The sequence below is a fragment of the Corvus brachyrhynchos genome, unplaced genomic scaffold, assembly GCF_000691975.1.
Source record: "Corvus brachyrhynchos isolate BGI_N302 unplaced genomic scaffold, ASM69197v1 scaffold116, whole genome shotgun sequence".
Taxonomy (NCBI): domain Eukaryota; kingdom Metazoa; phylum Chordata; class Aves; order Passeriformes; family Corvidae; genus Corvus; species Corvus brachyrhynchos.
The window spans coordinates 9,839,278-9,853,648 of NW_008240221.1; the positions used below are offsets into that span (position 1 = coordinate 9,839,278).

At 37.6% G+C, this 14,371-nt stretch overlaps 1 protein-coding gene across 1 annotated transcript in view; it reads right to left on the reverse strand.

The window, feature by feature from the left end:
- Nucleotides 1–531: 531 nt before the first annotated feature.
- Nucleotides 532–14,371, reverse strand: part of WDR35 (WD repeat domain 35) — a gene marked incomplete at its 5' end in the record, with an annotated part of 42,452 nt that continues 28,612 nt past the window's right edge. The window contains 12 exons of the mRNA XM_017744916.1: nt 532–1,268; nt 2,222–2,462; nt 3,069–3,225; nt 4,015–4,155; nt 5,112–5,276; nt 6,391–6,501; nt 7,151–7,283; nt 8,384–8,530; nt 10,437–10,640; nt 12,865–13,001; nt 13,126–13,206; nt 13,790–14,000. Coding sequence (XP_017600405.1) covers nt 1,118–1,268; nt 2,222–2,462; nt 3,069–3,225; nt 4,015–4,155; nt 5,112–5,276; nt 6,391–6,501; nt 7,151–7,283; nt 8,384–8,530; nt 10,437–10,640; nt 12,865–13,001; nt 13,126–13,206; nt 13,790–14,000 — 1,879 coding nt within the window. The remainder of the gene's footprint in view (nt 1,269–2,221; nt 2,463–3,068; nt 3,226–4,014; nt 4,156–5,111; nt 5,277–6,390; nt 6,502–7,150; nt 7,284–8,383; nt 8,531–10,436; nt 10,641–12,864; nt 13,002–13,125; nt 13,207–13,789; nt 14,001–14,371) is intronic.

The following is a 14,371-nucleotide window of genomic DNA, read 5'->3' on the forward strand; positions in this document are numbered from 1 at the left end:
CTGGAAGTGTTCAAGAACAGGTCAGATGGGCTTTGAGCTACCTGGTCTAGTGGAAGGTGTCCCAGGCCAGGGCAGAGGGCTCAAAACAAGATGGTCTTTAAGGTCCCTTCCAACCCAGGCCGTTGTAGTACTCTGTGATTCTATCTTCACCTGGCTTAAGTTAAGGTGAGAGCACAGAAGAGGTCTCAGACTCTCCTCTCGGAAACGTGCCAATGCACAATGGGAGCGTCACAGCTCATGGCTCTTGCCAGGCAGCCGAGTGCTGGCTGGTCCTGGGGAGAGCTCATCCTGTGCATCAAGGCCCTGCAGCACTGCCAGAGCAGAGGCTTAACCAGCAGTACGGTAGGACAGTGAGACATCGTTCCTTGGACCTTTGTGTGTAACAAGGGTGACACTTAAGCTCAACAGATGCAGGCTGCTCTCTCAAGCTACATGAAAAATGCCAGGTTCCAGTTTGCAGGTTCATGGAGGTTTCCTTAACCTGTTGAAGATGGTATCACCCAAGCTCAGGAACCAGACTGACACACTGACTGCTGAGTGTTTTCAAGCCCTTTATTGCTATGGTGGGTTTCAATACTCTTGGCTGGAGAAAAAGAAACCAGTACACTAGTATCATCACTCTAGTAACCTTAAACAGTAGTACAAAAACATACATGGTAATATTATCAAAATTATTGTGACATTATTTCAACTCAGGAATCACTTCTTTCAAAAAACTGAATTCTGAGAAAACCCAGTAATTTCCAATGGAACTAGAGAGACAAAAAAATGGAGCCTGCTCAGAGTAAAACATATTGATTGATATGAACCCATATTCAGCTCACAAAGTTTTGAAACTAGGCTCAATCTACAAAAAGAATGCTTTTACCTTAAATCTTTTTTTTAAAGTGTAGCAAAAAATGAAGTCTATTTGCATGGTAATATTTTCAGACAAATGGAACCACTAAAGGTTTCTCTTGTGGTTTTCTGTCTTGGTTTTGGTTTGGTTTTTTTTTTAATGTTGCTCTAATAGCAGCACTAACTGCTACAATACAGTACCTGAGCTGTATTTCAAAACATAGTAACATTTTACAGGCTGTTTTTAGCAGTCATAAATGCGGCTACACAGTCTTTTTCCTCAGATTCCTGTGCTGTGGCACAGAGGACAGGCTTTATAATGTTCTGCTTCTTTGGTTTTCATGCAGTGCTTACACACACTGCACATCCAGAATTGATACTCCAGGATAGGGGCTCCTGTTGCAACACATACAGGAATTTTACCGTCTCCACTATTAAAAACAGAAAAAAAAAAGAGTAAATAAAGCTGAAAGAATAAAAATGTGGTGCACCAATTGTTGATTAGAAGTTATTAGCTCATGTAACATTTCACTGTTCACTTAACCATGTAAATCCTCGCACCAGAGAATGCCCACCCCCAGAACCATACAGTCAACAAATCAGGAGCAGCAGATCCAAGAGGTGGGGTGAAAAGAAGCAGTGAAGGCCATATAAAGGTGAAGTGTGATTAGACACCTGCCCTGCTATTATACTCCTTCCTCTGAAGTCTGAAGGGTAAACTTGACAGCTGCTAGTGAGATTCTGTACAGCTGCACAGTAGGATCAATCAAGACAGGTTAAAATCCTGTTTGCTGAAAGAAAATTGATTCACAATTGATTTCCATATTTACAAGTTCCATGCTCGTAGTAGGAAACATGTCAAAGACACTATTGTGGGTACAGCCACTCCAAGGACTTACCCTTAAATGTGCCCTTCATACTAATTTTTCCACTTCACATACTGACCTTTTCACACCAAGTAGATTTAGGTAATTCACAAAACACTGGAGACCTGTTAGTTAATAATGGTTAAACATTCCCTTGTTGATACTTGCATCACACCACCATGGTGATGCAAACACTAACATTCTTACTTTTATGTCACATGACACAGTACCAAAGCCCTAAAACTCCTGTGCTTTGTCTACCTGCATTTCAAATTAGGATGAAGTTACATCTCTATGCCCAGTTCCTCAAATGCAGTCAGTGTCTATTTTCCCAAACAACATAGTGCTGTATTACCTTCCTCCAAACTGGCTAACACCTTCTTCTTGCCTGATAGTTGGTTTAAGCAGCAAAGCACTTACTTAATTTAGTCATACACAAAACCTGATAAAACCTAAAATACAGAGAACAGCAGAAAAAAATGAGAGTATTATTTTAGTATCATGTAAAATAAACCCACCTCTCAAGAACAGCATCCAGATCAGGTTTTTTGTTACACTTTGGACTATATCTTGTGAATATCTCTAGAGCAAGGTCTTCATACTGTTGCCTCTGCTCTGGCTTAAGAGTTTCCAAGGATTCTAGTTTAACAAAGGCTTTTGAACAAGTATCAAATTCTCTGTTTGCACATGCACAGAGTGCCAAAAGGGAATAGATTTCAACTGCAGGGATAATGTCTTCATAATCTCGCAGATGAAGAGCTAAAATAATGAAAAAAATAAATCCAAGGAAATTTTTACATATCTGAGAAGTGCAAACATCTGTATGAAATAGTTGCTACTAGTAGACAGCATTAATCCTAGAAATTGGACAAAATGAACCACAGTTTTTTATTGACATTACTATGAAACATTGCTCTAAAAAAACATTAAGGAGATTTGACTGGGAAATTGAAGTGTCGTCTTGAAACACTTTATTTTAGTTGGTTGGTTGGTTTGCTTTAAAAATATTAGAAAGATTTGAAATCTTCACTATTTGGACAAAGTACAAGGCACTATTTGTTTCTCTAATTCCCACAGATTTTTTATGAAGGAGGTCTGATGTAAATTCAGGTATGCCTTATAATTTAAGGAAAGAAACAAAACAGTCAGCAGAACATCTGCAGAGACTGACCAATTTACCAGGTAATATTTGGAAAGATTTTCATTTTCTTCAGCAAAGTCCTTTCCAGGTATTGTGACTGCAGCCATATTCAATTCATTATATGGTTTTGGTTTAAACTACATGGATTTATTAAGAACTGAAAAGTGTGGCAGCTATACATGAAGTTACGTGCTGTCTTTACAGGGTTGAAAATTAATTCTTACCTGTTTTAAGTGCTGCATCTACAGAACCTTTGTAGAGCTGTTTTTGTGCAAGTATGAAAAAGTGGTAAGCCTCAGCTCCTCGCCAAGCATTGTCTGCAAAGCGATTCGTTGAAGAAAGAACATCTTCTTCCAGCAAACCAGCCAAAGCTGAAGCACTCTGAAAACAAACCAGTATCACAAGTAATTTTTTATATGAAACAGATACAGCAGGAAATGGGGATATACAAAAAGAGCTTTTCTATACTTGGTGATTACACCACTGTCCGTGTTAAGTAGGAGAACTACAAATGGACCTACAGTGAACATTGTCAGGCATTCTGTACAGAGCACAGGCACAACATATGGTGCAGATTTTCAAAGATAAATATCATATACGTGTGTGTACAAATATATTTTGTGCACATCTGCAGACTGGTTCATAGTTTGGATTAATACTGCATTTCAACACCAGAGCTCTTAAAACTTTGTTTAAACTATTTCATTTGTGCATATGAAGATGAACGTGTGAGCAGAGAAAAAAAATTCTTCCATTTGCTTCCCCCATATCTGGAGCCATCTCTCTGCTGAATTACAGGCAACATAGCTTAATCTAATCACAGATCACCCTGTGGGATCAATACTTACTCCTAAATGACATGAGAGTCTTGCAGGAAGAAAAAAGTCCAGAGTTTCTTAGTATGGTTTTCATTGTTATAGTGAAAACATTAAGAAAAACACATTAAACTTAGGAAGAAAACTATCTGTTAATACATATGATTTAAATGTTTTAAAATAATACTTAAAACAATATGTTTTCATGGGGGACTTGCTTTAAGGAAAGCTTTGTTCTTAGGAGGGAAAAGGGTTATTAAAAAAACATTATAGGCTCCCATGAAGATGGCTTGCTTTATTCTGATTAGCTATCAGATACCAGAATTCAGAAAGGGGAAAAAAAAAAAGACACTACCTCTGAACTTTTCTCTTTAACTTTTCCCCTTTGTGCATTTTGCATTTGTTCATGACACTGTTCCATAAGTAAGGCTGATAGCACATAAAGCTTTTTAACTCGCAAAGGCTTCGTTCTTTTCTTTGACTCTTCATCTGCAATCTTAAAAAACACAACAAAGGGATTTAATTCTCTTGGACAATTGCATGCTTGTACAAACCTAGGAAACCATGCCAAAAAATGATTCTGCCTTTAAATGTAATAATTTAGACTGCAAACAGAACTATAAATGAAAATGTCAAAGTGAAGTATGCACATTATTCTATATTTATTTAGCTAACATGTATATAAAGCCAGATTCTCAGGAAGGATATATCAGTGTAACCATGTATAAGTCTATTGACCTAGTATAAAAATAAACTAAAAAATAGCAATTTTTAAACACATACATAGCTTTCAATAAGGTCTGGTGGTTTTCCCAGAAAAGAAGAATGGCTTTTGAAAGTAACATATATATACTGCTATAAATATTTGCTGTAAAAATTACATATCACTCCTACAGACTTTAAGCTATAAAGAGAAATCTCTGCAGCCAAACCAAATCTAAGCAACATCTTTATGTTAAAAGCACACCACAGCCATTTCTAATTGAAGCAACTAATTGAAGAAATACCAAAATTTAACTTCTACTTATTGACATTGCTATTTTTTTAATAAAGGAGATAAAAATAACTCCCATGACATCTAAACTAATATGGACATTGCACTCCAGACCCATCTACCATACTCCTTTACTAGGCAATGCAGGGCATCAGGACCTTTTCTGAGGTGCAGTTCATCGCACACTGAAGCGAACGTCTCCAAATAAATAGATGGCTTGTGTCCCCAAAGTGTCCTTTCCACTAGCTACAGAGCACCCCCAGGGTAACTATTACACATAGAGATACCTGAACTCTGGGAGTTGGGTTCATCTTTGCAGTCTCCTGTATGATGGCATCTGCTTAAAGCCTAGACATTGTTAAAACTAAAATAACCCCAAGAGAATAAAAGAAGCATGGAAAAGTTAGAGCTAGTCCAAAAAACCCAGTTATTTGACGTAAAAATAAAACCTGCGATACCTTGAACATGAGCTTAGCAGCTTCAAAGAAATAATTGGCTTTGCGGTAGAGTTCTATAGCATCAAGGATTTTATTCTTTTCCAGTAAATGACTTGCATATCTGGCTAGCAATGATCCAATCTCTTTCATATTGTGATTTTTAGCAAGCTCCACCGCTTTATTCCACTAGAAATGAAAGGAGATAATTATTAAACTCATTTTTTCAAATACACTCTCTGAACAAACCGGTTATCCATGAACAGACTGCAACATTTGTGTGCAATATTTCATCACCATTTTGAACCAGACTTCTATAAAATTAACATAGAAAGCAAGAGAATACAAATTCTTACATCATTGCCAATCATGTGATGCAGCAGGCTTGTGAAAAAAATGCTGGACTTCTGTCCAAAACCATATATAAAACAGTTGCTTCTGCTTTCATAAAAGCTTTGCAAAATCATTTCACTGCAGCTCATAGCTGGACATGTGGATTTCAACACTTCTGATATTACTTAACCCAGACTCTCAAAAGCATGTCTGAAAGAGGACCTCAACCCAGAAGCTTAAAGCACACAGTAACACTTCACTTATCCTTCTATATACCTCATTTTGTCTGTGAATTTTCCTGATCTTCAGTGGTTTGGCTACTGTGTTTGCTCCAGATGAAAAGTTTGGCAAGACTGAGAATCTTAACTGAATCTCACACCTAATAGCTCTTCAGATCCATAAACTAAGAAATTGTTCACATAAAGCCAGCCTTAGCTAGTCCTGCCACTCCCATCCATCAAGTTCCTCATAGCCATGCTCAGTTTTTCTCTTATTTGTGTTGACACAGACATTTGCACAGGTTAAGTCATAGCAGGAAACAGCTCTAGTTACAAACATGCAGATCAATTTCCAGCTCAGCTTTTTCCAGCTACGTCCTCATGTAGTCACAAATCCATTTGCATCTATACAAAGGAGGAGGAGGATGTGGAAAATATCCAGAACAAACATCTATCTCTTCTCCTGTCTTCTCCCATTCCATCAGGAGGTAGCACAGCCCAGCTTCCCAGAGGCTACAGATGTCTGTATGCTGAGCATGCTGCCCACACACCCTGCATGTAGCTTTGCACTGCCCCTCCAGTGGTCTAATCTCAACCTCAGAGAACTGGCTTAAGCACCGAAGTATGAATTTTCCAGAAACTATGACAAAACATCTGACACTTAACAAGGATTTGTATTTAACTGGTCATCAGGATAGAAATCTCACTGTTAAACTGGTATTGCTAAAGCAGATTATCTCCTTTTATTTTACCTGGTTGAGATGCACACAGGTATCCACAGCATCCTTTGGTTGATTACATTTCAGAAAGGCTGACACAGCTTGTTCACACATCCCCACTCTCACAAACATGTAAGCTATATCCTGCAAAAAGCATCAGCACTGTGTTAAATTCACTTTCACATTTTTAGTACATTGTGCAGCAACAGCAATACTCCTATTTGGTTAATTTAGTCGAAGAGGGTGGGGAATGGGTTGTTTGCTTCATGGATCCTGTGAAGGCACCATGCATCTTTAGAACAGTGTGCTACACTCTACTGCTTCTAAATTCAAGAAGGCTATTACAATGAGGTTAAAAGAAAATGCTATGTCTTAGTTTACTGAAAAAGGCATTAAAGGAGCATGTCTTGCATTTTTCAAGCATTTTGGATTACATCAACCATGGCATAGTTTTAAATTAGCTATTATTTAGAAGGTAATTTCCTGCTACATATACACACCTATACCCTGTACACCTATATACCCTACACACCCTATCCCACCTATTTCCCCTGCTTTTAGAGTATTGTCAGACAGGTCTTTCTGGGGAACTGGGACAATAAGGGAAAGGGAGAGTGATGGAGTATGAAAACAGCAGTAATACCAGAGATCAATACCACAGTAACACCATTGCACTTAAGTGAATAGGTCATACGCTGCATTCTTTCTCTCATTTTTAACCCTCCCAAGATGGGAAATTTTAAAGAAATAGTTGGGTATAAGACAATGAAAAATAAAGGTGTTTTTTGCTTACAGGGAGCAATTTATGATTCTCTGGAAGTGAGTTAGCCAGGTTCTCCAGTCCTCGGTAATCCTCTAGCATGTAGTAACATTCAGCTAAACGTTCCTGGTTTTGTCCTTGGACATAGTACTGTACAGCATTTAACCTAATAAGACAAAAAAATGTGGTGGCTTCTGATGTATAAACACAAGAGATGTTTTTAACTCTGTAAGCCTTTTGCATTTGTGAATTTAAAATCACATTTTAAATAGGTAACTTTTCTTGGAAAAGCTCATGTAGCTAGAATTTCACTGTTTTTCCAAAATGCACTACAAATTTTAATTTTTACAGATCATTATATTCAGAGTGTAGCAATATTGATTCTCTGACTAGCATAAGATTAGGAGGTCAAGGAATTCTTAAAGCTATATTCCTACATCTGCAGAGATCACAGCAGACAATGGACAACTTACAACTAAACTTTCAGGAAAGGGCTTTACTGTTGTGCTTCCATATTTTATAACAAGCACCAAGACCTCCAAGGCAATTCTCCAAAATTACCTAAGGCACCTAAAACTCAACTTTTAAAATCTAATCACAAGTTTTCAGCATTGTGACAATAGTTTGGATAATGGCAATACATAGTGCAGCTGTGGAACTCTGTGGCATGGGCTTAGAAAGCAACAAGTTCATTTAAAAAAATCCCTTCAAGTTATTAGCGATGAAGACATTGCCTCTGGCTCAGTAAGCAGCTGACTGCAAAATGTGTTTTGGAGAAATATCATTACAAGTGTGCATTGCCCTTAAAATCTTCCTTGGGTGCCCAGTTTAGGCAGCAGCTGGAGACAGATCCAGGTCATAGAGAATTCTGGACCTTCTCAAATATTTGTGGGTTGAAGCTGTTAGAAAATTCACTGATGGTAAGTAATTCCGTCCTACTTTTAACCCTACTCTGTTTTTGTTAATACTTTCTATATCACAACTGTATAGGTATTTCTCTTTTCTTCCCCTCTTTTGAAGCAGACAGACTTCTGCAAAGCAGAGATTTTTTTTTATCTTCACCTTTTAAGTAGCTGATCAACAGCTCTCTGTTTATCATACCATGGAACCATAAAGGTCTGAACTAAATCTCATCACGCCTAAATTATCCAATGTATTGCATCCTGACTTTCCTGACATCTGTCCCTCCTCATAAATTAAGTTTTGTCATCAATTTAATAATTTCCTTTGTCAATTCCTTACTGCTGGTTCCTCTACAGAATGTACCATTTCTGCCGGTCTGCAAAGTAGTCTCCAATAGCGTTGTGTGCCTGTTCCAGGAGGGCGTCGTCCGAGTCCCCCGAGCCCGTTTTCAACAGCTGCAGCACCCGGAACCAATCACCCAGTTTGATCCGCAGCCCAATGGCAAGGTCTCTTCACAGAAAACAGCAGGGAAATGTCGAACACACAAAATAGGTAACAAAAATCTCGAGAAAAGTATCCAAAAGTATTTTTGTGTTCTTAACCTGCATTGCAGGTATCAGAGGGATCCCAGATAACTTGTTTACAATTCAAACACACTGTTCTATTTAAGCAAATACTCAAGAGAACTCACAGGTTATATCATACATATGCACTTTCTTATCAGCCACACTCCTGTGTGAGGGGTTAAATGCGTGAGACAGTTGGGCTGATATTACTTCAGGTTCCCTCTTACTCAGTTCTGTATCTTTCACTGCTGACCACTACAAGAGATGGCAGCAGCTGCAAAAGGCTAAAAGCAGAAGAAAGATGAGGGGAAAGGCCAAGAAGCAAGGAATATGAATAATGGAGGCTAAAGCTGAGATGTAATAAAATGGATTTCAGAGACTTCTCTTCCAGATTCAGGGTGATTTTGGATAAAGGAGAAAGGACTCAGCAGTAGTTTTTCCTTTTTATTATTCATGCATACATATGACTCACTGTGTGTCTGTCTGGCATGTTTTTTCCACCAAATAGAATAATTCTATATTACCTCATATAAAAGTAATTCTGCAGGTGCATAGAAAATATGGAAAAATGGGAGAGACCTATGCACTTCTTTTAAAAATACCCTCAACTTACAAGTAAATTAAGGAAGGCACTAGCAAGTCAGTGAAGTCAAATAAATAAGAGCATCTATCTAAAAACATTAAAATTGTATTTGAAAAATATAATTATTTCATTGTGATTTATGGTAGATCCTTACAGGAGTTTTCTAGTTGTGCAAGTTGTGTTTTCTAGGAGACACATAAGGTCATACAGAATTTCCATATTCTTGTAGCTGGAGAATAAGATGCTTTACTGTTGAAGAAACCAGTAAACAAAAAGCAGGTTTTTGACTTCTGCAATTCTATGTCCAAATTTCTCTTCAGCCATGTGAAAGGGAATATGCCATATCTAAAACTGGGTGTTGCAGTGTGACTGAAGTGCTCAGGAGGCAGCCCACATCCCCAGACCAGCAAACTGCCATCAACTAATTAACGACATGCAAGGAAGTTTTTGTTACCAGGCTCTATTGGGCAACTCTCCCCAACTCCTGCCTTCTCCCTCTGGCCTGCCACCCTGTCCCCCTTACTTTCATTCTTACAGAATGAAATAGTCACTAATTTTTTCCTCCATAATTCCCTACTGTTTTTCATGGCTCCATTAATCAAAGCTTAAAAATTTCACGTGTGCGTAAGGGATTCATGTTTCTCCATGTTTGACTACCATCTACAGGCTACACTGCACAACTGCTGCTGATGATTTCTCATTATCCTTTTTCAATAGAGACAGTGCTCTAGCTAATTACTTAGTGTTAATTTATATTCCCAGCAATACTAAAATTTTGCTTTGTTTGTTTTCATTCCTGAGCAAAAATTACGCTGATTGGTTTCAATGTTTCAGTTTCATCCATAGTCCTCTTGTCTCTCCAAAGATTACAGTTCATTATAAACTCTGTTGTTTGTATATGTAATTGAGAAGAATGTGTACTTGGCTACTAACGAAGAGCAACACCACATAAATTAAACATTATTTAAGATTGTTTGTATTTTTGGAATCCCAGTTGAAATACCGACAAAATACTTGTGAAAAAAAATCTATGAAACACAGCACTACCTAGAGCAGCCAAGGTTTTGTAAACAGTTTGGAATGCACTAGTTTACATATAGAACTGGTTATCTGTGGATAAACCAAAATTCTCTCCATCTGATCCTTTTATGTCTTTGCAGAAACTGGTAAAGACTCTCCAGAGAAAACAGCCATTCCTGATTAAGGAATGCTTTTTCTTTTCCCGGACTTTTTTTGCTTTGCTGCTGAGATGTTTACATGCAATTACCTTCTGTCCATATCCAGATACATTCTTTCAGCCTCTTCAAATCTGCTAAAATAGGCTGCCACTTCTGCTTGTTTCATGGACTCGCTCTGCAGATTGCCCAGGCACTTCACAAACTTAATGCCTTGGTAATCTTTGCAACGCACAAAAGCTTGTTCAGCCATCTGCAGATCCAGCTTCTGAAGAGCAGCTTCAGCCAGGAGACGCCTGTGTGAAAAACAAACGTAGCAGATAGAAAAGCAGCTAGAGTAAATTATACATTTAACTAGTAATTATTTAAAGAAGACATACAAGTTGTTGCAATTTATTGTTTATTAGCTGATCTTAATACAGTCATGTGTTTATTCCTAATACATTCTGTGATCTGTCCGGTACTTGGTATGGGAGAGATGTTCAAATAATTGCTAATATTCTTTTGTTCAGCTGTTCAGATGGACACTGGCTTGGGAGGAATGGGCAAGATTTGAGTGTTACACTTCTGTGAAGTGTGTTGCTGATCTCAGTGCAGTTCCATTTATTTATTTCTCCCTATGCATTTGTTGAAACTTTAAGCCTTGACGGCAGCCTCAGCCTAAATGCCTCCAACTACACTGGCCACGACAAATAAATTATGCTTCTGATCCATCTGGATGTTCCTTGTCCTGTTAGGACAGCAGTCTGGGAGAGCAGGGAAAACCTTTGGAGAACCTTGTAACAGGTGCTGCCACATTGGTTAGTTCTGCAAAGAGGGAATTCAGGCCAACCTATGTGCATCAGGTGCTTGAATGAGCTCTAGAAATTTCTGCAAAAATAAGGCCATTTAAAATTTAGGCTGGCTGATTGACATTGTAAGACACTGACAAAACCACTAATTATTGCTGTATTCAGTGACCCAAGCCATGCTTAGGCAGTATCAACTCTGTATTTTTGCATCAATTTGAGAAGATTGGTATCACTTAAACTCAAGTGCTCATCACTGACATCAAATAAACCAACTGATCTGCTACACATCACCCTGTTTGTTGCATTCTAGAAGTAAGGCCACTGTTTTGTTCTGATCTGGAATATACTGGCTTTATATCCAGTACTTCTAATCCATCTCTTCTTCATAAATATGTGACATGTTTTCTCTCATAATAAAAATAAAATTCATGGCAATTCTGGAGCAAGGTGAACAGAATTTTACATATATTTTGTGATTTTACAATATAAAACTTTTACTGAGACACAGACTTGCAAAACCAAGTCATTTTATATTAAGTGAACAGATGGTACTAGCAAAAAAAGCATGAAAGATTTCAAAGTTCAAAAATCTTCAGCTAGTTCAAGACCTTAGCAAAACTGAAGACTCAAAATTCTAACATTTTACCCTACACATTCAAGCTAATAAAATTACAGGATTATTACAGAAACTTTCAATATGTAACTAGCAAATCCTGTTTCTCAAAATGAACATTGTGGAGAAAAGGGCACAACTAGATAGAAAGGAATGGTTTTTGGGACAAACTTTTAAAGCAAGGTGTCTTGGCCAGTCTTTCAGCAACTCTAAATTCCTCTTGAACCATCATAATTAACAGTGAACTCTTTTACCCCCTTGATGCAAGCTAAACATTCAATGCTGAAAGAGATCATTTAGCTTCAAGACAGAGCCAAAATTACTAAAGAAAGGTACAGACAAGTAAACAATCCCCATGGAGTTAAAGAGAATTGATGCCATTCATCAAGAAACCTGTCAATGAAGTTTTAGGTTCTGCACTGACTTTTCATTAAATTACTTACTAAAGCCTTTACTCTTTCAGCCCTTACAAGTTGGGATATTAAACAGATTTCCAGAACTCCTGTTTTCACAGGTTTACTCTCACATGTTTGCTGTGCAGGCTTTTCAACTTTAGTTTAAAAGCTGAGCCATGTTTAGTTTAAGCATGCCAATATCTCCATTTCTCAGATTACTTCTGAGATGCTGCATGGGAACACAGCACACCCAGCTCTTCTCATTTCTGTCCTTTACAGCTGTCCAAATGCTACAAGGTTACTCACACTACTCTTATCCTATTACCATTCTGATGTGTTCCCTTTACTGGGTTTTAAGGTCATTAACGTTCAATATCAAATATATACATTTTAATTTTAATTTAACCAACTTGGTTAGCTTTCTGTCAGTTTTTAATTTCCTTTAACTTCCCTGCAAAACACAAGGAGCACTGTGTTTTGGGGCCCATACAGCACAGAGCAAAAAGGTGTCCTGAGCCTGCACCCTATACCCACTACCATGGCACAGCACATACCTAGGTACACCAACATTCATTAAATCTTAAATGATTCTGTGTAGGATGTATACTGCTTTAGCTGGTTTTAATTTGAGGTTTTGTACTTTCATACTTGATCTGTCTGTCAGGAAAAGAATAGAAAAGAACACAAATTTAAACAAAAGTTGGCTTATAGGAGATTTTACCAAAGTCTGGGATGTGGATTGTCTTCTATGAACTGGAAAGATTCCTCAATGCCAACTTTTTCAATCAGTGCTCGACTGTCTCGTAATGACCGAATCTCGAAATTGATGATGTAATCTTTGTTAGGATGTTCAGGATTCTAACACAATGGATAAAGAAACATACTTTTATTCCTGGTGACCTTTATTTTCACCCAACAAAACAGGTATCTATCATTAGATAGACACCGACTTTTCCTACAAAATAAAATTAATTATACTGACCTTTAATATTTCATCCAGAAGAACAGACTTGATTTCTAAATCTTCAAAGTTGCATATATATCCAGATGTTTGTATAGGTTCCTTAAAGTTAAATAAGTTACATCGGAATGAACTTGTATTCTCTCTGACTAAATCCTAATCAAACCTGTTAAGTGTACATATAGATTCATTCTTCTCCAAACTAGGACAGAATTGCACTTCCAACAGGAAACAAATACTACAATCATTAACATTATTGACAATTCTGTAAACACAGACATCATTAAAACTCCTCATGTTTTCTGTAATTAAATTATGAGAAAAAGATAAAGCAACACCTGCCAATATCTAGATTCAACTGAACTGTTTTACAGGTATCTCAACTAAAATTGCATTTATGTTTTCCAAAGCGTACAAAAACATATGCTCCTGAAAATCTCATACATTTAAGAAAATATGACAGCATTTTTTATGTTTCTAGGACTGACCATTCGTTTTACCTGTTTGGTCCAAAACAACATTCCCACATAGGAGTTGATAGATTTTGAGGTTTTCTGAAGCAAGTTTATATAAACAAACATTGCAGAACTGAACGGTAAGCACAAAAATAATACTGTTCAAGAAAGAGCCATTAACTTATGAGTGAATTTTTTAAAATGAGTAGTTTATGTATGTTGATATTTACCTCCGGATCCAAGTTTCTGAAAACATACATTCTTGTTTTCTCCATCATTGCAAACAAATCTGGGTTGTCCTTGGCCCATTTCATATCCCAGACGTCTCTGCGTTCCAGTTTCAGCTGCTCACCTGCCTCTTGCTGCCCTGTGCTGTCTGCAGCCCGCATGTCCAGGTCAAGGAAAGTCAGAACCCCTGAAAGATCTATGATGGCAAGACGACTACAGCAAAACAAACAGAGAAAAAATAAGGCAGCCAAATAACACTACTCAAGGCTGTAAATCTGAAAGAGTTCTCTAACCCAGCACAGTATAATTCTATAGATTCCATGAGATGCTCTCGTGTGCCAGAACCAGCACAGATCCATGTGATTTTCATTTTTCTGCACAGCAGAGACCAGACACATGGAAAGATGTTCTTCATCTGCTCACACAGGATCTGGCCCTGAAAAGATTCTGAAACATGCCCATTTTTATATTGTATACCAAGTTGAATAAATTACAGGTTCTGTCCTTCGCCAAACTTTTCTTGACAAAGACTAAAATGAACAACTGAACAGAACTGGTTTTCCTTATTTATTTACTAGGAGGCA